The following is a 25,562-nucleotide window of genomic DNA, read 5'->3' as shown; positions in this document are numbered from 1 at the left end:
TGATCATAAGCTTTTTCAGTTGTTCTTCTCCTGCCTGGCACATTCTTCCCTCTCCAGGGTCACTGGCCTCCAATTCTTCCTCCCTCTGATGATCCCTGAATGCCCTTCCTCTGAAAAGTTTTCACCAAACTCCAAAGTCTGGGTTTGCTTCCCTTCCCGAGTTATCACTCTGTATACTTACAAAAAGCTATTACATAATTTTCTCTCCTTGATTCATCCCACACTAGGCCAAGAAAGTATATTATCAGGTTTTCCATAGTCCCTAGGCCTTAACTCCGCAGAAGGCAATGGCACCCCACTCCAGTCCTCTTGCTGGAAAATCCCATGGACGGAGGAGCCTGGTGGGCTGCAGTCCATGGGGTCGTGAAGAGTCGGACACGACTGAGCAACTTCACTTTCACTTTTCACTTTCCTGCATTGGAGAAGGAAATGGCACCCCACTCCAGTCCTCTTGCTGGAAAATCCCATGGATGGAGGAGCCTGGTAGGCTGCAGTCCATGGGGTCGCTGAGTCGGACAGGACTGAGCGACTTCACTTTCACTTTTCACTTTCATGCATTGGAGAAGGAAATGGCAACCCACTCCAGTGTTCTTGCCTGGAGAATCCCAGGGATGGGGGAGCCTGGTGGGCTGCCGTCTATGGGGTCGCACAGAGTCAGACACGACTGAGGCGACTTAGCAGCAGCCGCAGCAGGCCTTAACTCAGTGCCTGGCAAATTGTAAATAGTCAATAAATATGCATCTTAATATCATGATTTTATAAGTCATACTACCCACCACTACACAGGATATGAAATATGTATGCCCTGACTACAGAGAGAGGGTAGCCATGCTAAGAAAATGAAGACCTGTTCACAAGCAGGTTTAGTAGAAGATGACAGAGTTTTATTCCTTAATGTGAGATAGAAGCAGAGTGCTCTGGCATTCCAAGGAGGAAAAAGTCACTCCTGATTAAGGCTCAAAGAGAAATTAACATTTGAAAGACAGGTAATATATTGTTAATTATTAAAATCATTAATATTTTCACTCTTAACTTTTTGATAGAGACCTTTACATTCTACTTTCTTTCTCATTTTATAAAAATAAATTATTTTTACATATTATTTTGTACTTTTAAAACCCAATAATAATAGAGCATGAATATTTTCCCCATTTTATTAATATTAAATATGTAATGTAGTATCATTGTTAATTGCTGCATACCTCCTTTAATTTATTTAACCAACCCCCTAATATGGGACATTTTGCTTATTTAGCCGTTTTCATTGTATTTACATACAGTACCATAGTGAGTATGACTGTAGTTATATTGTTACATTGACTGTGGTTATTTCCATAGCAATATTTGTATAGAGGGCATTTATATTTTTATTGCTTTTGAACCTTAGTTGCCAGATTCTATTGTGTAGTCTTTTCTCCCCGTTTGTCAGTGTTAATGACTACCTTGCTTAAGTTTACATTTTAAAAGTTACTAGGAAAGTTAAAATGTTTTCATATACTTATTTATTTTAGCATTTAAACGAATTTCCTATTCATAGCTTTTTTCACTTTTCTATCAGATTATAGGAATTTTCATTTTTTTTTTGCTAATGTGTAAAAGCTCTTTATTCACAGAAGACATATGCCTTTAGATAAATATCAATACAAGTTGCACAACAGAGAATTTGTCTCTATTTGCTTTAAAAATAATCTATTGAGTGCTTTTTGTAAATATTTCTTTAACTCTATCTACATGAAAGTATTTACTTATTTTTAATATATTTCAAATATGATTTGCTTTGCAAAAAAATTACATGTGATTTTAATCCACTACATAAAGTGAAGATGAAAACATTTTAAAGTCATCACCTAAAATTATATACTAGGATTCGCTCTTTGAAATTTCAAAAGGAGTTGGCTTTTTTTTTTTTTTAATGTTATCATGTCTTCTAGAACACTGCCAACAGTTCTGATCATACAAGATATTCCATGTGTTTAGGTTTGGGTTCCTGAGAAAGATGTACCTTGTTCATTCACTCAAATTCTTAAGATAAAAAAAACAAGATACTTAGATTAAAAAACAAAAAAAAACAAAAAACTGAACAGAACTCTGCCTCCTTTCTGTTTAGATGAGATGGACTAATAGAAAAATCTAATGTTTTCATTCATTATTATTATTTACATTTTTTATTTCTCTGGGCCAGCCCTAATCTTCCAGCTTTCTGTTTCTTTTTCCTAAGCTGTTACTATAGTTACTATAGAAGGCCTCCTATATAATAGAATAGAGATGGAGATATCTGATAATTGAAATATTTGGTTTAAGGGGTGTATCATAAAGAATACATAAATTCTTTAAATATTTCATCTTAAGTAAAAATATGTAAATATTCAGGCACTTGCAAATTTAGATGAAACCCTAGGATTTTTCTTTTAGTATAATTCCAGTGCCTGGAGTTTCACATCATGTTTATTTGATAGCTTCATCCTTTAAACATTTTCAACTTTTTAAGTTTGAGTTTCTTTTTAAAGTGATAACTAAGATACTTGAAAAGCTATGTGAGTGTAGAATTCTCCTGGAAATTTACAAATTCTTCCCTAGACTTTGCTGAAGTTGTATTTCTCACTGATAATGTGTTTTAATATTTGCCCTTATCTAGTCTTTCCAAATTATTCAGCTTAGTGTTCAGATATGAACCAAGTTTATTTAATTTTTGGCCCTATATAATATTTACTTAAATTGCCTAATTAAAAAAAAAAAAAGTGCTGTGAAAGTAAAAAGGTTTGGGAACAAAAACAAATGATCTTTGGTAAACATATAATTTAGCAATTTTGAGCAGACATGGAGGGCATAAGATAAGCTTCAACACAATGTACAGGGGAAATAAAGAGCATTTGTTAAACTAAAGATTTACTTGGGTAGAGATTGTTTAATGAGATTTCTAGGAAAATTGTAGTAGCAGCCAACATCAGTGAGAACTAAGTGTCAGGCCCTGGTCTAAGTGTTCTACATGCCGTAACTGATTTGAGTCTGAGGACAATGCTGTGAGATGGGTACTTTCATACCTGTTTTACAAATGGGAGAGATTGAGGAACAGAGAGGTTAAGTGACTGGTCCTAAGGTCGCACCCCGGGTGGTTTTGCCCCAGAGTCTGTGCTCCTGACAAGTCTACTTTCCTGCTTCCTACCAGTTTTCCTTCTTTTTCACAACATTCTTTCATGCTACTTTGGTTCCCCTTTACATAATTATTAACCTCCTAAGCCTCAACCTTTAAGTAAATAAGGTGAAATATAGTTGTGTTAAACTAGTCTTATTATATGAGAAATATTTTTCCTTTTATGGTAGAGAAACATCAAGTCAGATTAGGGAGAAATGTGGATATAGGCCATTTTAAATGTGGAAAGTAAATTTCAAATTAATTTACTCTGAAGTTCAATTATAAAGTAAAAAATGCTTCAAAATGATGTAAGTCATTACAGAAGTTACAGCTAGATAAGGTTCAGGGTTGTTCTGAGGTCTGGCTGCTTTATTTATTTTGTTTTTCTGACAGCAAGAGAATTATTTCCCCCCAATTACCTTTCATAAGTTATCCTTTAAACTCATTTTAATATTTATTTTTATATCATAACTCTCTCCTGAATGATTTAATTAGGTAAGTGCTTTAATTCTTAGCCGCCTTTAGGAATTTCCCTTCTAGATGTCGATTGATAATACTAGCTGAATATTCTACTGCCTCTGGGCTAAGGTAAGGCTAGCAAGGCACCTCCAAGGAAACTGAGTGAGGGTCTCACTGTCAGTGAGGACCTTGCATTTGCATGATCCTGAAAGTGAGTGCTTCCTTAAATGGAGCCCCCTTGACACCCCATCAAGGGGGGTGTCATCCTAGTCCCAGCCCTGGATCAGAATATTACATCATAATTTAAAATTATTAGCGTCTTTATAGTATGAGTATGTAGTTTTAGCCTACTTAACAGATGTAGAATCTAGAGAAGCTTAGGAAATGTCCTAGTTGCTGAGAAGTGGCACTGCTAGAAGTCAAACCTCTTGATTATAATTTATTAAATTTCCAGATAACTAAAATTTTAGAAATCATTTTCTAGGCTCAAATGGTATTTGCCATACACATACAAAAAAAAATCATTTACTGGTTTGCATTCTCCAGTTCATTTATTGGGGGGTTGCAACATGGACTACCAAGGGCAGTGAGTAAATGATTTTCAGTGGCTCTCAGAAAGCCACAGCCAAATGATATGATGCTTGTCCTTATGCTTTTCCAGGCTACTTTTTGCAGTCTTTATCCTTGGACTCAAGGCACCAGTGTCCTATGTCCTCTGCTTGCTCGAAGCATCCCAACTCTAGCTATTCTCTAAGATGTGCTCTTTGCTGAAACGCTCATGCTCTAAAGCACCCTTTTTATGACTTACCCAGACAGAAGTTCCATCCTTGAAGCTGGTGATAAAAAGAAACAAATCTTAATAATTGACTTACTACCCGTGGGCTTGCTTATAAAATAAACTTGTTGAAAACCTCAACTAATGCCTAAGTGGTTGGGTCATATAGGAGTCATTTTATGGGTTACTTTTCAAGACTCTAGAGCAGGCAGTGCTCCTCCCAAGTAAAACTGCAGAGCACAAGTGAACGACCAGCTTACAACTTGGGGAAGTTTGCCAACCATACTTTAGAAAATTGTCCTGGATATATACTCATTTTGCATGCAAAGGTACAGATTAATTCATAGCCTTGAATCCTACTCACTCCAGAATAAGGTGATAGACTGGCAGATATAGACTTTAAATAACCTGCAAAAGAGATTATATGAAGTGAAGTGAAAAGTCACTCAGTCATGTCCAACTCTGTGACCCCATGGACTATTTCCATGGAATTCTTCAGGCCAGAGTCTGGAGTGGGTAACCGTTCCCTTCTCCAGGGGATCTTCCCAACTCAGGGATCGAACTCAGGTCTCCTGCATGGCAGGTGGATTCTTGACTAGCTGAGCCACAAGGAAAGAGGTTGTACATGTCTACATTTCAGTATGAAATAATACTGGTCAGGTTTCTTACAGAAGGAGGGAGATCTTCATTTCTTGGATTCACAAACAAGGTGGAATCTGTAGACAGCATTGTAAAACAATCTGGCTTAAATGAATTTCCTCTCGAGTAACCATCACTGAAGCTCGTGATGAAGAGATAGCACAGCCATTCAGGCAAAGCGGCGTCATCACTGAGTTTAAGGGGAACGTGACAGCTGAGTGTAAAACTCTTCTTCGCAGAGTACACTCCTCAAAACGTCAGTGAAAGCAGCTTCTGCCAAGTGGTTTAATAATCATACATTCACATGCAACTTTCTGTTTATAATGAGCACCATTTTTAGAAGCTGGGGATAGAGGGAGGGGCTTTTAATGACATGGATGCCTCCTGTATTATATTTTACAGTTGTGTAGTTTTATCTTTTAAGAAAAAATTCATTTATACTCAAAACTCCAAAATGGTAGGAAAATGAGAATTCTATATGTATAAATGATACTTATCCTTTGAGATATTTATGCCTGTATGATTTACTTATAATAGTGAATATTTACTGTTTCATTGCTCAACCATGATTAATTCTCTTCTCCATGAGATTTACCATATGTTGAATTATACTCATCAATTTAGTTTATATGCAGTTATTTTAAAAATTATATTAAATTGCATTATTTATAATAGAAGCTAAGTTAACATGGTACTGTGTTGGTAGAAAAGGCCAGAGAAAATTATGGTAATGACGTATATTGGGGTATCAATTTTGCTACTGCCAATTCTTTAAAACGAGACTCCTTCCAAAATAAGTAACCAGTAATACATAGGATATATATTTCACTGTAACTGTAGAATTGATGTGCTTGGAAAATGTTGAAATGTTCATAAAGATATCCCAGTGAAATGGTATTTGATGGGAAGTGGTTCCCAGTGATCTGTATGTTACTAAATGGACTTTGGTTTAGAAATTGTATGTAAGTCAGTGTATAAAACAAATATCATGGGTTGTTTTTCTTAAAAGGAAAATGAGACTTCATAATAGAATAGTGCCTGCTAGAGGGAAAATTCCCTTTTACAATTCTTCTTCTCTATAATGGTGTAGGATACTGCTGGAAAAATCAGGTAACCCAAGTTTTGTGACTTCTGACAATATTTACTGAAAAAAAAACCTTTTATTACATCCAAAATAGCATTCCCTTTCTTTTTTTCTCTATAAGAATGTAGGAAAACAACATATTCACTGAACTGTAAAAGGAAGAGGTCATTTGGGAAAAACTGATATTGATTTCCAGGCAGGTTATGATAGTACTTTCAGCTTTGTATTGACAACCAATTTTCTCTTTCCAAGGGCATTGAAGAATCAAAACTTTGTGAAGGAAATATTGGTAATAACATGACAAAACACATGTGCCTTTGTTTACTGAAGAAAAAATATTCTTCTACAGATTGAATTTATTCAGTTCTCCATGATTACAAAAAGATGGATCCAATAGCCACATACCTTTGAAATGCAAATTTTGATTAAGCCTTTTTCCTGATTAATAATTACAGAAGTGTCATGTTAAATCTGTCCCACGTGACCTTCACAGCATGCCTCTTTCTATTTAATCTTTTGAAGTAGAAGCAAAAGGGAGCTGTGAGCAGCCAGCAGTGCTGTCTCCTGCACACTATAGAAGCAAGAGCATGGTGGTGTTACTGTGGGGTACCATTAACTTACAGAGGCGCTGCCTTTCTTCTTTTCCGCTGCTTCCTCCCATGGATCCCCCCGCTCCCCTCTGGGCCTCCTCGCTAGCCTTCAGGCAACGTTTGGGTGACCCATGAAGAAATGGAAAATCTTGCCGCTCCAGCAAAAACGGTTAGTCTTTACAGCTTTGTTGAACATACAAAAACATTATTTTGCTGCTATTTGCATGGAAAAGCTATTTTGTTTACTGTAGAATCAGAGTAATGGGTATGTTCACACAGTGATATGCAGTGATTATGGTCTAATTTCACTGCATTTAGACATTTTAAAATAAAGTCATACTAGATTATCATAATGTGGTTAATATAAGAGTTTGTAACACGCAAACAAGTAATAAAGGATTTAATAATATTTGTCTATTCTGCAACATTGGAAATGTTTGATAGCAAATATCACTTAAAACTCAGCATATTCCCAGGTAATGCATGTTACCAAACCCAATTAAATTTGTAATAGAATGTATAGATTGAATATCCTTTTTAAATGCAATCATTTAGCTTCTTGTACTTTCCCATCTCAGATACAGAGCTTCCTTCTCATCACCCCCATGAAAAGTGTCCATTTGGTATTAAAAGTACATGCTTAAAGAAATTCATGGTGACTCATAATTGTCAGCTTTTAAAAATACAATATTATGTATAGTAATTTCTCATTTAAAGTAGCAAAGTTGGGCATGCCATGCATTTTATTATGAGCAACTTATTTTAATTTAGTGTCCTTTTCATTTGATTCATGTTTGAAATTGATTATTTACCTTATGATGAATAGAAATGCCAGTGTTGTTTACTAATTACATTTTTACTCTAGTTTGTTGCACTTGGTCTTTTCTTATTGAGTTTTATTTGTTGCTGCTTGTTGTTGAGACCCATTTTATTACCGCAAAGCTTAGCTGGAGGGATGCAGTTCCTTTGTCCACTCCATTAATTTACTTTGTACAGGATTTCTCCATCATATGTATGTATACACATTTGTGCATTGTATATTTTTAGGTATATAATCAAAATTTTTTTTATTATAACTTACGAAAAATTCCACAGTTTTAAGAGTTAAAAAGGTTTGGAATGACCAGGTCAAATGTATCATGAAAACTCCATATATCACATGTGTGTATTTAATTAGCCTAAATTAGAAATTACATAGGTGCCCTTGTAGTCGCCCTTGAACCCCTCAGTTGATTACTGTGGATCTGAATAAGGACCTGTGTATTTATCTTCCTGTATTCTAATTAACATTTTAATAGCAAAACAATTTTGCTTCTACTAGGAAAAAATTTACTGTATTAATTTGAGATTAATTTATATTTATCTGCTTTATTAATCATTTCCTGCTGCTAACACAGAAAGAATCTGAGGAAGGAAGCTGGGCCCAGGTAGGAAATTCATATGCTTTAAAACAGTATCATTTAGTAGGCTATGAATATATAAAGTAAGAAAACTGTATGTCATAATATTTTAAATCTTCACTTAGTTTAAGATTAGCTTAATCGTGTATTCAACTTTATTATGTTTAATACTATATAGGTCTTTTTAAATCACCATATTTTGCAATCAAGAAGATGACTGTCATTTTACACCTGGCCTCTTTTGAAAGGAAAATTTCCTTTCTCCTTTAAAAGAACTACAATGTAAACTTCTTGGAAATCGCCCTCTGAATATATTTAATCAGGAATCATTTATGTTGGATGTAAGGGGAAGAGGAGAGGTTTCAAAAAATTTGTTTGGAATCACCTATTCTTTAGGTGGCACTAGTGGTAAAGAATCCACCTGCCAATGCAGGGGATGCAAGAGACATGGGCTCAACCCCTGGGCCAGGGAGGTCCCCTGGAGGAGGAAATGGCAGCCCACCCCAGTATTCGTGAGAAACCCCATGAGGGAGGAGCCTGGAAGGCTGTGGTCCACGGGGTCACACACAGTAGGACACGACTGAGTGACTGAGCACACACAAGCTTTATAGTGTAATGGAAAGTGTGTGAGAAATGGAATTGGAGGGACGTGGGTTAGCTTTGCGACTGCACGTCAGAAGTCACTCCCGTTTATTGAGACGGCATTATGAGCCAAACATCTGTAATTTGAACATACAGATACGTTTGTAGGGAAGCTGTTCCTTTTTCAACACTTCTGCATTATACTACTAAACTAAAAGAATTAATGTGTTACAGGTAATGTGATTCAAACTTTGTATGAATTTTTCGGTAGTTATTACTAGGACCTTGCTGCTGTTGCTGCTTAGTCGCTCCGTCATGTCCAGCTTTTTGTACCTTCATGGACTGTAGCTGGCCAGGCTCCTCTGTCCATGGGATTTCCCAGGCAAGAATATTGGAATAGGTTGCCGTTTCCTTCCCCAGGGCATCTGCCTGATCCAGGAATTGAACCCTCATCTCCTGTGTCTCTTGCATTGCAGGCCCATTCTTTACCACTGAGCCACCAGGGAAGCCCAGATACTGCTAGGACCTACATTTAGTAACTTAGGGCTGCATTAGGTTTTTATTTTGCTAAGCATTTCATTTTTTAAGAACACACAAAATAAGAGGGACACCTCAATTTTAATTAGAAACACATGTTCTAATTGGGACTTTGATAAGGATCTGAATGGAAAATATTGTCAAATTAATAGAGAGTAATAGTTCTTTTTAAAAATTGTTTTAGTGGCGATGGTTGATTTTTTGGGTTTTATTTTTGACTTTTACCAACAGTGTTTGGTAAGATCAGTTTATATTGTTATATTAAAGAATTAGATTATATTTTACTTTTTGGTCATGCTCTGATTCTTTAAATACAAAGTCTGTATTGACTGATATCTATAAAAGATTTCATCAATTTTTATAGAGTCCTGGTTGCATGCTTCACTAGGTAACAACAGAGGCCACATAAAGCTTCAGCATTCTGCCCTCTAGCCTTGGGGCTCCTTTCTCCCTTCATTTACTGGAGTTTCTCTTTTCACGTCAAGATTTGCCATTACACCCCCGCAATATAAGAGTAGCATTGAAAAGAAGGAAATGGTGGCATACTGGCTGACAGATAAAGATAAAATAAGTTGAATTAAATAAATCTATCTATACAAAGTCAGGATCTTTCAGCTCAGCCTTTGTTTATATCATTCATTTTTAACTTTTGAATTTAAAATGTATTTTGTATAAAATGTACTTTCTTTTGAGAAAACAAAAGTGAGCATAATGATTCACTCTAGGCAAGGACCTTGTAGGCAAGGACCCAGACTTCCACTTTGTACAAAATAAATCAAATTTAGAGGCTAAATATAATTTCTGCTTCATTTCAATATATAAAAGAATTAAATATCAATTAAAATGATGGCCCATATCATCCAATTACCATCTCATTTTATTGGTTAAGAAACTTGACTGCTATAAAACAATTCTAGTGTCCGGTTTTTCTACAGACCCTGGCATATGGAGATATGAACCATGAGTGGATTGGAAACGAATGGCTTCCCAGCCTGGGGTTACCTCAGTACAGAAGTTATTTTATGGAATGCTTGGTAGATGCAAGAATGCTAGATCACCTAACAAAAAAAGATCTCCGCGTCCATTTAAAAATGGTGGATAGTTTCCATCGGTAGGTTTTAGGTTTTTTCTGAGATAATTTAAGTGAAAAAGTAATTAATGTATATATTGCTAGAACATAAAGAGATATTTAAGAAATATAGAGTATGTGCTCTTTGAAACATCTGTGTACATCTACTTGGCAAAAATATCTTCATGTAATGAATTGCAGGGACTGTCTAATGTAGAGCTGGGTGCATATTACATGCCCAAAGTTGACAGAATTAGACAGTACAAAATTCTTATACAGTGTGGATCTTTTCTCCCCCCTGTATCTTTAGGAAATTTCATGTTTGCAATTTGAATCTATGTGTTCATTGTAGAAAAATATTTATTAAGAATAAATTCATCAGTTTCAACTATAGATATATGTAGTTATAAATTAAATAACTTAGGGATATGCTAGAAAAAAATTTGAGAAGGAATTCTCTGAAAAACATTTTTGTTTTTATATAAATCTTTCGGTGCTTTTGCTTATTTGTGCATTGATTTTCAGAAAAAAAAAAAAAAACAGTGAATAATACATAAGACAGTGGTAAGAACACAGAGAAGTAAATTGCTGTGATTAAAAATATGAAAATTCTTTTTGCAAGTTGTTTATTATCCAGGGGGTAAAAAAACACTTCTTATAATACCATGTCATAAATGTAATGTTATAGCCTGATCTCTTTGTAAGTCATCTGCAAAACTGTCAGTTGTATTATTATCATTTTATATATAGTTAATTATAGTAAATAAATATAAATCTATACAATTTGGCAAACTATTTGCTCACATCCTGTCCAACATTTAATTAATGACTGAAATTAAAAGGTATAAAAATCACATATGTTAATGACATAAAGTTAGGATGAAAAGATAATAACTGAGATTCTTCAGTCAAATTTATCAAAATCTTTTGAATTTCAACAGTTGTTGACACTATTGGATTAAATTTAGTAGAGATAAATATAATACCATTTTTAAAAACCATTAAAATGCTTGATTTGGAATTCATTATTTAAAAGCAGTTCAATTGAAAAAAATATTTATAGTTGACACAAAAGTCTCAGTTCTGGTTAATGGCTTGACAGGGCATATCTGTACTGTGTTTATTGGCGGGCACAATAAAAATCCTACTCTGTGGTGAGATGATGACAAGAAACTGTATTCATTTATGGATATTAAACTGTGATAGAGTGGTAGAAGTCTAGGGGAAAGGAAGGAATTAAATTTAGATTGGATAGGGAAGAATTCAGATAAATTTACTTATGTTTTAACATATGTGATAGAAGAATAATGTTTGCTCTCTTGAATATATACTTTCCTATTTCAAATAGGTGTAGATTATAGAGTGGGTGATTTATGTCCAATAGAAAAACATTGTATCGCTATTGCTCTATAGCACACACTGTGAGGTAGTGAGTTCTCTGTGGTTGAATGTTTAAGCCCTCAAATTCTGTGTGGTTGCAATAGATTTTTGAATACCAGAATTTCTGATGACACACTTGTGCCTGTTTTGTATTCTTCAGTAGATCAGTTTTAGTTATTATTGTTATTAGAGAAATGGTTAACACAGTGATCAGGTTTAAAAAAAAAAAAAAATCAACATTGTTAACTGGCCACAGCCCAATAAAAAATGTTTTGGGTATTAAAAAATATTTTAAAGGAAACAAAATTACTCAAATGGCAGAATTCTTGTTTGTTCTGAGCTCTGACCTAAAGAGGTAGGTCTTGACTGCATATGACAACCTGCTGTCTTTGTAGCTCAGTTTTCCATCTGACTGACATTGTTATAACAATATATATATATCGCCTTTATAGCACAATTTTGCATTACATATAAAAGTCTGGCAGAAATTAGGCAAAGAGCCACTGGTTTAATCTCAAGCTGGCTAATGTCTGTGATGGTTTTCATATCAGTATTATCTGGTATCCACTGAATTAGTTTAATTGGCCTAACATAACAAAATGCCACAGACCGGTGGCTTAAACAACAGAAATTTAATTTCTTAAAGTTCTGGAATCTAGGAAACAAGGTGTCAGCATTGTTGGTTCCTTCACCTCGACTTGCCGACAGCTGCTTTCTCAGTGTATCCACACGTGGTCTTTCCTGTGCATGAATACTTCCCAGTTTTCTGTGTTCTAAATTTTCTCTTCTGTAAGGACACTGGTCATACTGGATTAAGGTCTACCCTGATGTCCTTATTTTATCTTAATTACCTCTCTTAAGACCCGATCTCCAATTACAGTCACATTCGGAAGTAGGGTGGGTTAGGGCTTCAACACAGGAATTTGGGGGAACACAATTCATCCAATAGTAGCAATTAATGTAGTTTTTTTTTTTTTTTTCATTTTCCTGATTCTGAACTGTTTGAACTCAGCATTGTTTTACTAAAAATGCAGGGCTTAGATGTGCATCCAGCATGTAAGAGTAGCCTGGCCAGTGTATTGTGTCTAAGTGAAGTGAAGTGAAAGTCACTAAGTCATGTCCAACTGTTTGCGACCCCATGGACTATTGCTCACCAGGCTCCTCTGTCCATGGGATTTCCCAGGCAAGAATACTGGAGTGGGTTCCCATTTCCTTCTCCAGTGTATGTCTTTGTCTATAATTCTAAACATTTGAGAAATCACTAATAATCAGTGCTCTTCATTCTTGAGGCCTAGAGATTCTTTCTACCTACTATACTCTTCCATAACGTTTATATATAGTGTCACTGAGTCTTCTTTCTTCTCTTCAAACATCTCTGGGTTTTGGATTTTCTTTTCATGTCTCTATTGTGACCATAATTTTGACAGCATTGATTCCTCAACTTATTTCCCTATTACCTAGAATTACCTCTTTTTCCCAACTCCTGTTTTGCTATCATATTCATTCTTTCTTAAATCAAAACCTTTAATGTTTTTCTCCTTTGAAAATTGTCCAGTAATTTTCTATCACCTTGACGTGTCCCACATTATTCTGAATGCATGTTTCTCTTAATGTAACCCCATTCTCCATGTGAAATCACATTCCTCCTTATTTCCTGACATGGATTCTCAACCCTGGACAGTGGGTCTCACTATCACCACATATTTAACATTTCATCAGCAATCCTATGTTCATGGTGCCCCGTCATCTTTCTCTGCTTGATCTTTAAGGATCAGTCAGTTCTCTGTTCATCCACAATATCTTCTCCATAGGGAGTTCCATTGTTTGTTGACTTTTTCCTTTCACATACTTCTCTATTACTTAGGAGTTAGTGACCATTTGTTATTTGCTTCTATATGTTAATACTTAACGTACTCATATTTTTATATTATTTTTCTCATCATGAAAAGGAGGGTAACCATTTCCTATAAATTCCTTCTTGACTCCATAATAGTGACTCTCTTTGAGTTATTTTCAAGTGAGTAAGATGTTCATTTGTCTTCAAACAATGCTAAAATAACCTAACAGAAAACAAAAATGTGGATGAACAACAAAATCCAAGATAATTTTAAGACTATTCTTAATTTATTTCAAAAATACTTTCTTTACTCTTTAGAAGCACTGAGTGCTTAGAAAACTATAATTTTATTTCCCTATAATCCTAAAGAATTTAATTACAGATATAACTTATTAACATATTGTCAAAGAAGTAAGGCATAGTGTTGACTATGCTTAATCATCTACTGAGTAAACTCACTGTGTTTTCTCCTTTTTTAAAAAAAATAACAGAACAAGTTTACAATATGGAATTATGTGCTTAAAAAGGTTGAATTATGACAGAAAAGAACTAGAAAGAAGACGAGAAGCAAGCCAACATGAAATAAAAGGTACTATGTCTTTCTTTCATATCAAATCATAAGTCTTTCTTTGGGGGGGGGGGGATTTTTAGTTTTCATTTTTGTGAACCTAAAATGTTGTATGCATTACAGTTGTCATTAGAAAACATAAATATTCAACTAGAAGTATCATCATTATTTCTTTTTCATTACTTTTCTGGTTAAAACTCAGAAAGGGTTATCATCACTATATAAGATAGATATTCCATTGGGGGCATATTCTTGATTTTCTGAATTGAGGTCTGTTCCTCTGAACCTATTAATTATACATTGCTTATCCTACAGATGCCTCAACATAGATATTTTTGTCAAACTTTTAATAGAACCTTCTTATTATGATTCAGAGAAACATGGTATATAATTTATTTATAGCATCATCTTTGACTTGTATCATTTGATTTTATTTCAGTGCCCAGAGATTTTTTCTGTAAGACATAGAAATTATATAGGAATTTTAATATAGAAGTTACAGAGGGATTTTTCCCCTATGAGACTAATTCACTAATAATTTTAACTAGAAATGGTTTTAGAAAGATTACTGGCTGCTGCAACTAATATTTGTATGAAAATATTTGATTTGAATGATAAGAAAAGACACCCCCTGTAACAGACCTATTAGAAAAGTACTGTGTTTAGTAACTGACCTTTAAACATTGAGATATACCTTAGTATACAGAGGAAAGAACTGTTTAAAAAAAACAACATGTTAGGCCTTACACTTGTTAGAGACCGCTTTATTTTTATTATTGTTGTTGTTGAGGGAAAATTTAATGACTTGATGTAAGATATAAGTTATCTATAGGACTTTTGGGGCGGGGGGGGGGGGGATCATGTCCTTTTATGTCTATTTTTAATGGAAAAAAGGCTCAAAGTTTTTGAAAAAAATTTTAAGTATAAGCAAAATGAACTCCTTATAAGTTATTATTTGTTTGCTGTTTCCTGGGAGTTTATATTTAGAAGTATTTCATTGAATCCAGTAAGTATTTGTAATTAATTGTTCAAAGTTAGGCATGAGTTTGTTGTTATTTTCACTGCCTTTAGGGCTTACTTTAGATATGAAAACAGTATGTATTACATGTTATCCATCTTCCCCATATTAAAGTTTAGCACTGTTTTACTCTTTAAGATGTTAGACTTGTGTAGTTTTCATTTGTGATAAGCATTGTTAGAAATTACTTTTACCTTTGGCAGTTCTTGGACAGTACATTAGTTATAGTAGAATGGGTCTGAATGCCTGTGAAGGTGATTGATTAAAAATATTTTTCTATAAATGGTTCATTGGAGACTAGACAGACACAATGGATTTCTTGTAACACTTCATTTGACTCATTGCTTAGGAGCAAGAAAGTGTTTTTCCATTATCAAAATTGAGTTGTTTGATTTCACTTTGTTTTGGGGACCCAGGAAATTGCAAGCTATCTTTAGACCACGCTGTTCAGTTGAATTGAAATTTGGGGATTAATTGGCCAAGAAAGACCCCAAAAGGAAGTCTGTGCTTAACCTAACAAAAGATGTTTTAGCACACAAAAAGATTTTACCATGGGATATGCCTTTCTGGTTTTCTTTCTGAAGTGCTTTTTTCCAATTAGATTTTATTATGCTTGGTTTCACCACGGAATGCTTCAGATATAGATGTTTTTGGCACTACATCAAATATTATATTAGTACTTGGCAATTGTAAGCATAACTCTGAGAAAAACTACCATGATTCACCATGATTATACACAGGCAACTCCATGTGTGATGTAGCTGTGAGTGAGATCATAAAAATAACCCATTTCCTGTGACTGATCTGATGACATTTACAGGAATAACTCCTGACTGTGACTAGGGGTCTCTATTATTATCTGAAGTATTTATTAACCTTGACCTTAATAAACAGCTTTTTGAAGTGAAGAGGCCATGTGCATATCAAGGATCTACAAGCATTTAATTTGTTGCTAGGAAACCGTCAACACTGATCTCTAGCCATTTATTGTTTAGGTCAAGAGGATCCTTACAAAGCTTTAAAGTCAGAGCATAAGTTTTGCTTCGAAACAGATTTATAGAATGGGATCTAATTTACAAAATGAAATTAAAAAAAACTATGATGTTCTGAAGAAGATAATTTGGGAGTAGTATCTTATTTACCTTCAGCCTGTAAATAAATGGATTATTTTATATTTATTATTTCATAAACAGCTATAGGTGTGTCAGTGGAATTTTTGGTAGACATATATTTATAGAAATATGGTAACTATATATGTCATAGACTAACAAAACATAGACCCAGCTCTAGGAAAGAACGCTTTCTATTTACAAATTTGTTTAGCATAAAAAGAACTTGACATTTTTGTTGAACTGTTGTGCCATTAGTAAAAATAATTACAGAACTGTTACTGCCAACCATACATACCTACCCAACTTTTGAAATACAGTGTGGTATAATCAGTAGATAGAACTACAGTAACTGATTAAATGTAATCAAAATATAATACCACCAACTTACATCCTATTTTCTGAGGTCTAACACCACAATGGAAAAAGTTAATGAACACAGAGGAATGCATATACTTTAGGACTGACCCAGGGAAACCCAGTGAATATACATAGTATAAAATGTCCTTAGATAGTAAAGATTATTACTGAAGTCCTTTGCTTTGATGAAGACATGGGGAAAGAAAGAGCTAGAATTCTGAGACAGTAAACACCTACTTCCTGAAGAAATTCATTCTGCCTGGGCTGGAGCAAGATATAGTAAAGCGATTCTGAAAAGTGGGCATTTTGAGTCTTTCCTCACAGGTTTCTCATTAAACCAAATCCAAGAGAATCTTAGGGCCTTTGTTCTGAAATAAGATTGTTCAAGCCACAATAGGAGTTAAGGAGAATTATGTGAAGTAGCTATGCCTTCCAGATTCATATGCAAATACTTTACCATCACCATGGATTGGCAGAGACAAAAAGAATACAAACTAATCTGAGGAATTTCTACTTCTGACTATAAATGGAATACATTCAATCAGATCAATCTTCAACCATGAACAAGTAGAAAAACTAGGTCAATCAATAAACAGATGTTTGAAGGCAGCAGAAAGCAACTAAGACACCCAAGCCTTGAGAGGTCATGATTTTGAGAAAAAGAGAAATGTGTTGAGAGGTAAGCCTGCAGCACTGGGGGTTTTAAATTGTGAGAGTGGGTATTTATTTAGCAATATCTGCTAACATTAAATGTATGTATATAACATCAATTCTATCATTTGCTACTCAATAGCTATATATGTATATTCACAATATACACCAAAATACATAAATAAGAGTGTTCAAAGCAGCTCTATTCTTAACCCACAGTAGAACCCACATTTCCATCAACAGTAGAGTGGATCCATCATGGCATAATCATATAATGGAATATTAAATAGCAATGAAAATAACCATAGCATGGGTGAACCATATATTGAGTGAAAGACACAAACACAAAAATACATGGTGCATGATTTCATTTATAAAAAGCTAAGAAGTCAGACAAATCTAATCTGTGGTGAGAACAGTCAGAATATTAGTTACCGTTGGAGTGAGGATAGTGACTGAGAAACAACATGAAGGCCTGGTGCTGAGGTATTACTGCTTTAATATTACACAAGAAATCTTAAATTGGTTATTAATTAATGTATTAGGACGAATTAGTATAATGTTTTTGAAATTAATGTATAAATACCCCACATACATATTAAAAAGAAAATAATATTAAGATTTTTGCAGATAATTTGGGAAATAAGCAGTTCCCAAAGTATTCTTTATACATTTTGTGGATAAGGTATAAATTTCACTCGAAAAGAAAAAAAATTTAAAAATTAAGGAAAGCTTACTTTTATTGCACTAGTAAACTATGGGCTTCATTTCCCTTTCTACAGGATTGAGAAAAACTCCCTCCCCGCCCCCCCCCCCCCGCCTCATTTTCCCTAAGTTCTTAAAAATTCTTTTTTTTTTCAGTGAAACATTCTGGTACTTCTGACTATTTTGATGGTTTTTATATAGTATTCTGTCACTCATAATGAAAGGAAATGAGGAAAAAATAAAACTTTTGATATGTTTTGATACTTTTGATACTTTGATATGTTTTGGTCCAAATAAAGGTGTACCTAATATTTTTCTTTAAAGGTTTTAATTTTAGAAAATAAAATTCAAAGTATTTTATACCTCAGTAAAATACTGCTTTTCAACCTAAAAGGAAAAAAAAAGTTATGACTTGAGAGTCATTGATTTTTGGATTAATATGTAACTGAGAAATAGTGGGTTGACAAAATAGCAGTGTAAGTATTAAACTATTCAATGTCTGTTCTATCTTATTCTGACTTATTGCTTCAGATGAAAAAAGAATTTCTTCCAGTCTATGTAATAATTAGGTAGTAGTTTGAAAACCACTCTGATGAAGAACAATATTAAATTCTCATCTTGCTGTCTTGACAGAAGAGCTGTATAATGACACAAATAAGAAATGTCCCCAGTTCAGTAAATTCAGCCACTCAGTCGTGTCCGACTCTTGGCGAACCACTGGACTGCAGCATGCCGCGGCTTTCCTGTCCATCACCAACTCCCGGAGCTTACTCAAACTCTTGTCCATCAAGTCAGTGATGCCATCCAGCCATCTCATCCTCTGTCGTCCCTTTCTGCTCCTGCCCTCAATCTTTCCCAGCATCGGGATCTTTTCTAGTGAGTCAGTTTTTCACATCAAGTGGCCAAAGTATTGGCGTTTCAGCTTTAGCATCAGTCCTTACAATGAATATTCAGGACTGATTTCCTTTAGGATAGACTGGATCTCCTTGCAGTCTGAGGGACTCTCAAGAGTCTTCTCCAACACCACAATTCAAAAGCATAAATTCTTTGATGCTCAGCTTTCTTTATAGTCCAGCTCTCACATCCATACATGACTACTGGAAAAAACCATAGCTTTGACTTTGTTGACCTTTGATGGCAAAGTAATGTCTCTGCTTTTTAATATGCCGTCTAGGTTGGTCACAGTTTTTCTTCCAAGGAGCAAGCAGCTTTTAAGTTCATGGCTGTAATCACCATCTGCAGTGATTTGGAGCCCAAGAAAATAAAGTCTCTCACTGTTTCCATTGTTTCCCCATCTATTTGCCATGAAGTGATAGGACCAGATGCCATGATCTGTTTTCTGAATGTTGAGCTTTAAGCCAACTTTTTCACTCTGCTCTTTCACTTTCATCAAGAGGCCCTTTAGTTCTTCTTCACTTTCTGCTATAGGGTGGTGTCATCTGCTTATCTGAGGTTATTGATGTTTCTCCTGGCAATCTTGATTCCAGCTTGTGCTTCATCCAGCCCAGCGTTTCTCATGATGTACTCTGCATATAAGTTAAATAAGTAGAGTGACGATATGCAGCCTTGATGTATTTCTTTCCCGATTTGGAACCAGTCTGTTATTCCATGTCCAGTTCTAACTGTTGCTTCCTGACCTGCATACAGGTTTCTCAAGAGGTGGGTCAGGTGGTCTGGTATTCCCATCTCTTTCAGAATTTTCCACAGTTTGTTGTGATCCACAGAGTCAAAGTCTTTGGCATAGTCAATAAAGCAGAAATAGATGTTTTTTCTGGAATTCTCTTGCTTTTTCAGTGATCCAGTGGATGTTGGCAATTTGATCTCTGGTTCCTCTACCTTCTCTAAATCCAGCTTGAACATCTGGAAGTTCACAGTTCACGTACTATTGAAGTCTGACTTGGAGAATTTTGAGCATTACTTTGCTACGGTGTGAGATGAGTGCAATTGTGCAATAGTTTGAATTCTTTGGCATTGCCTTTCTTTGGGATTGGAATGAAAATTGACCTTTTCCAGTCCTGTGGCCACTGCTGAGTTTTCCAAATTTGCTGACATATTGAGTGTAGCAGTTTCACAGACTCATCTTTTAGGATGTGAAATAGCTCAACTGGCATTCCATTACCTCCACTAGCTTTGTTCATAGTGATGTTTCATAAGGCCCACTTGACTTTGCATTCTAGGATGTCTGGCTCTAGGTGAGTGATCACACCATTGTGGTTATCTGGGTCATGAAGATCTTTTTTGTAGAGTTCTTCTGTGTATTCTTACCACCTCTTCTTAATGAGTGTAGCAGTGTGTGCATGGGACCTTTGGAAGGAAGTCCCATTATCTTCACTACCTCCCCCATAGTCTGGCCTCAGGTCAAACAACAGGGAGGGAACACAGCCCCACCCATCAACAGAAAATTGGATTAAAGCTTTACTGAGCATGGCCCTGCCCATAAGAACAAGAGCCAGTTTTCCCCTCAGTCCCTGCCTCCCATCAGGAAGCTTCCATAAGCCTCTTATCTTTCTCCATCAGAGGGCAGACAGAATGAAAACCACAATCACAGAAAACTAACCAATCCCATCACATGGACCACAGCCTTGTCTAACTCAATGAAACTAGGAGCCATGCCATGTAGGGCCACCCAAGATGGACAGGTCATGGTGGAGAGTTCTGACAAAACGATGTCCACTGGAGAAGGAAATGGCAAACCACTTCAGTATTCTTGCCTTGAGATCCCCATGAACAGTATGAAAAGACAAAAAGATAGGACACTGAAAGATGAACTCTCCAGGTCAGTAGGTGCCCAATATGCTACTGGAGATCAGTGGAAAAATAACTCCAGAAAGAATGAAGAGATGGAGCCAAAGCAAAAACAACACCCAGTTGTGGATGTGACTGGTGATGGAAGTAAAGTCTGATGCTGTAAAGAGCAATATTGCATAGGAACCTGGGATGTTAGGCCCATGAATCAAGGTAAATTGGAAGTGGTCAAACAGGAGAAGGCAAGAGTGAACATCGACATTTTAGGAATCAGTGAACTAAAATGGATTGGAATGGGTGAATTTGACTCAGATGATCAAGAAATGTCCCCATCTGGTGGTAAAAGCACTGAACTTCAGACAGACCCCGAGAGCTCGAGAATGAAAACAAGAAATGCTTTGAGACATTATGTTCCATGTGATGGAAATGCTCTCATTTCAGTGATAACAAGCACTCTTAAAATGACAAAATTTTTCTAGGCTAAAAGTATAGTTATTAGAAGAGTAAATACATGTAGCACAAGGGTGCTAGGTGCCTTAGGAAGTATATAAAGAAGTTAGCATAAATGATCTGGCCAGACGCCCATGACTCATTTTAGTTAGCAGTTTTTTATTTATTATGCAAAATACCGAAGCCTAAAATATTGCACCTCTTTTCCTAGATGTGTTGGTGTGGAGCAATGATCGTGTTATTCGCTGGATACAAGCAATTGGACTTCGAGAATATGCAAATAATATTCTTGAAAGCGGTGTGCACGGCTCCCTTATAGCCCTGGATGAGAACTTTGACTACAGCAGCTTAGCTTTATTGCTACAGATTCCAACACAGAACACCCAGGCAAGCCCCTCCGTGCTGTAGTTGTGTCCTAGCTGATATAAGTGAAAGTGAATGTCACTCCGTTATGTCCAACTTTTTGCGACCCCATGGACTGTCCTGTCCATGGAGTTCTCCAGGCCAGAATACTGGAGTGGGTAGCCGTTCCCTTCTCCAGGGAATCTTCCCAACCCAGGGATCGAACCCAAGTCTCCCTCATTGCAGGTGGATTCTTTACCAGATGAGCCACCACGGAAGCTGTATATAAGGACAAAGTAAACTCTTAGGGAAAAAAAAAAATGTTGGCTGTGTATTCATGATTCTTAAGGGAGTTAGCTCAACCTTTGAAATATGTCACTGGAGCTTTAATTTTAAGCTACTGGATTTCTAGCCAAAACAAAATCATAAAATGAAGCAGCACAGGATTTAGAAGTTATGTGGTCCACCCTCCCACCTGAATGCCAGATTCCCCCACGCAATGGCCCTGACAGATGGCCTTTAGTCTCTGCCTCTCTCTGGGCCAGTCATTTCTATTCACATGTCTGAATTATTTAGACAAGCGGCTTTGCTTGTTGCCATTGATTCCCAAGTCTGGGTAATTACTTGAATGACGGGAGCTCCTTAAAAATTTAAAAGAAAATCTGCAATCTACATCACAGGCCTAAGAAATCAGATATCAAGAGAGAGGGCACAGAAATCCTAATTATCTAGTCTCCCCAAATGATGATCCTTGGTCAGATTTGAGAACTATCTGCGTAGATTTGATAAAAATACGGCAGTCTGACTTTACTTTCCAGTTCATTTTTGTGCATTTCAAAGTTTACATCAAGGATTCAATTAGAAAAAGTAATAAGTGAGGTCAAACCCCTTTACCTCAGATGTTTGTGTGAGGCTATATGTCTGCTGTCCACAGACTAAAGAAAATCGCCCTTCCTTGTGCTTACAGTTAAAATTTACAATGGCTTATACAGGGAGGACCGAAAAAATAAGACCCTTGTAAATAAAACAGGGAATTAGGTTGTTTTCTGAGGTAAATATAATCGCTATGATTTTTCCAATAAAATGTGCCTTCAGTGATGGTAACTGTAATTGGATGTCAACAGGCAAGGCAGATTCTTGAAAGGGAATACAATAACCTCCTGGCTCTGGGAACCGAACGGCGCCTGGATGAAGTAAGTCCTTGTCTGTCACTCAAAAGGGGCCTTAGTGCAAGCAAGATGGCTTTCAAGGACCACTGCTCAAGTTAACCAGATGCTTGTATAGACGGAGTCTAGAATTTCCTCCACTTAGATATTTGTTATTCATTTGATTTGGAAAAGAACTTTGTGGATTCATAAGTATTATCATATCAGCAGTTAGATATAGTAAGAAATAATTCAGAATCAGCCATTTTTCATGGGTTGTAACAGCAAAATACTGTTGAGCAACATTTTTTAAATTATAAGTAATGGTAACACACATCCTGATAAATTCAGCTTTTTAATAAGGAACATGCTTATTTCTAAACACCAGTTTATCTTCACAGGAAATTTTAGGATATTTAAAGAAACAGAAAAGTTGCTTTCAATAAATGGGAAGCTTTATTTTAGATATCGTTATTGTGTTTTCCTTAAAAACATGAGTAACATTTTAACAGTCATAGGAGTTGAAAACTATATTGAGTATGAGAATCTCTATGCATAGTATATGCATGTTTAAATGATTTGAAAATAGTAAACAGGTAAGTAGCCTCCTGAGATGAAGGAATACAGGGGACTTTATCACACTCTGCACTGATGAACTGTGGATTTTAATAGTCCTTTTGAGGTTTTCAAGGATCTTTCTGGAAGAAATGGGGAGGAAAATCTGAGTATGAGGTGGAAAATACAGAGATGCATAATTATGTGTTGCAAAATGCAGGTGTTTCTTGGCTGCAAAGAAAAGCTGATTACAATAGCTTTGTGAGTGAACCCAGCAATTCTTAAAAATGGCACAGTAATACCACATTCAAATGGGCAGGGAACATGATCTTGGTTTTATAAAACTCAAGCTTTGTGGAGGAGATTAGAGGTTTGAGGTTAGAGGTTAGAGGAAGTTCTACAGTCTGAACCTCAGCTAGCTTCCTAAAATTCTTACTCTTGTCCAGTTAGGATAATATTTATTATGTTTAAAAGCCAGTTGATATTTAACTGACTTTAATTTTATAATTTGTTGGATAATATTTTCAATCCTTATTCTTTTTTAAAAAAATGTATTTAAGTATAGCTAATCTACAATGTTGTGGTTTCTGGTATACAACAAAGTGATTCAGTTCTACATCAATTCTTTTCATAATATTTTTCCATTATGGTTTATTATAGGATATTGTATATAGTTTCCTGTGCTATATAGTAGGACCATGCTGTTTATATATTGTGTACAAAATAGGTTGTATCTGCTTTTAATCTTTATTCTTAATTGTTGAAACAAAAAGAGTGTACATAAACCCATACACAGTTTAAAATACAATTATCCTTACGTAAAAGTTAGAAAAGGAATTTTAATAAAAATTGTTAAAGATCTGTTATATTGTTAGAGTCTAAAACACAGACTGACGTGAAGTAGATGTCTAGGCCGAGGTACATGTCTATGTGGGTTCTAGTGTTGCTTCTTGAAAATAATGGACAAGCTGAAAAGCCTAAATGGAACATGACTATCTGCCCTTAAAATATGCTGCCTCTTTTTCTTAAGAGCAGCACATGACTTTATCATTCAAAACCTCTAGTCTCTTGTTTTAGTGTTCTGTTTGTTACTATGCTTGATTTTGGTTTTATTCTTTGAATGTGAACAAAAATGTCTAAACAACTTAGCTAGAGCCAGAACAGACTTGTTTCTGAGAGAAGCTGATTATTCATATCCCACTGAAATAATCTCATGGGCGTCTATAGATGCCAGTGAGAGCACATCCTCATTTGAGATTAGAGAGTGTATCTTTTAATATCCTCTCATGGAAACCTTTTCCTGTGATGTTGTTGCTTATCGTTCTCATTAACTTTCTGTTACATGTTTCTAAGCACACGGTTTTAAGCACCTGGACTAGTTTACTTGTTTTCATTACATCAAATTATAACTCTGTACTGGCAGAGTGAGGACAAGAATTTCAGGCGTGGGTCAACCTGGAGAAGGCAGTTTCCTCCCCGTGAAGTACATGGAATCAGCATGATGCCCGGGTCCTCAGAAACACTGCCGGCTGGATTCAGGTTAACTACAACGTCTGGGCAGTCGAGGAAAATGACAACGGATGGTACAGTAGTTTTGCATTTCTGCTTATAAAGTAAAACGCTTGTTTAGCAAATGCTATTATTCTCTGATCTTGCACAGCTTTCTGAAATTGACTCTTAAGTTGGTTTGCTTTGCTTGAAGTTTGCTTTGCTTTCATCAGACTATTCTCTTTTGTAAATTGCTAATGCATGAACTCACAGCACTTTATTCACATTTAAAAAATAATTTAAAATTAAATCCTAAAAAGGACAATTTTGGCTAATGTCCACATCTAGGAAGAAAAACATCTGCATGATTTGTGTTTCTTTACTCTTCTATTCACCAAGTAAATAATTTGTTTAGAGTTTGGATTTGGACTAACTGTCCTTAATAAATGGAAATTAACTCCACGGTTGCCCTACATGCTTGAATATTGCAAAGTTTTATATTTCATCTTAAAAACTTGGACTCATCAGATATTTTCATCTCTGACCAAGGCAGAAGGCCTTAAATAAACAAGCACAACCATGAGAAGAGAATTAAACAAACACAAAACCGACAGTAATTTCCCAATTAGTATTTCCTTCTGTGGACATTAGACTTGTGTTATATATTTCACAAAGGAAAACAGCCAATCTGGAGGAGAGAGACAACCCTGAAATTGTAGTCACAAAGTTTTGTCTGTTTGGTAGGCACTGAACAAAAAAGTCCCACTCTCTTTTATTGAGAAAACCACCTATAAATCATTATTTCTTTTCAAGGTGATAGTTATCATGGCCCTTAAAATTAGTTCTAGTATAAGCCATGAGTTTTGGTCTACATTTCTTCTAACGTGTTACTATTATGGAATACAATATCAAAGTTCATGAGGAAGTTAATATGATTAAAA

General features: G+C 35.5%; 1 protein-coding gene across 6 annotated transcripts in view; it reads left to right on the top strand.

The window, feature by feature from the left end:
* PPFIA2 (PTPRF interacting protein alpha 2) overlaps nucleotides 1-25,562 on the top strand; it is a 329,308-nt gene that overhangs the window by 299,029 nt on the left and 4,717 nt on the right. For 2 of the 6 annotated variants that reach the window (XM_061125227.1, XM_061125217.1), the window contains exons 22-28: nucleotides 6,787-6,849; nucleotides 8,078-8,107; nucleotides 10,117-10,310; nucleotides 13,977-14,074; nucleotides 21,303-21,478; nucleotides 22,558-22,626; nucleotides 24,557-24,716. In XM_061125227.1, the coding sequence (XP_060981210.1) occupies nucleotides 6,787-6,849; nucleotides 8,078-8,107; nucleotides 10,117-10,310; nucleotides 13,977-14,074; nucleotides 21,303-21,478; nucleotides 22,558-22,626; nucleotides 24,557-24,716 (790 nt within the window). The remainder of the gene's footprint in view (nucleotides 1-6,786; nucleotides 6,850-8,077; nucleotides 8,108-10,116; nucleotides 10,311-13,976; nucleotides 14,075-21,302; nucleotides 21,479-22,557; nucleotides 22,627-24,556; nucleotides 24,717-25,562) is intronic. The other 4 variants (XM_061125256.1, XM_061125207.1, XM_061125246.1 and 1 more) reach the window with 3 other exon arrangements.

Source organism: Dama dama, chromosome 3 (genome assembly GCF_033118175.1).
Source record: "Dama dama isolate Ldn47 chromosome 3, ASM3311817v1, whole genome shotgun sequence".
NCBI classification, from domain to species: domain Eukaryota; kingdom Metazoa; phylum Chordata; class Mammalia; order Artiodactyla; family Cervidae; genus Dama; species Dama dama.
This window is presented reverse-complemented; position numbering and strand designations above follow the sequence as displayed.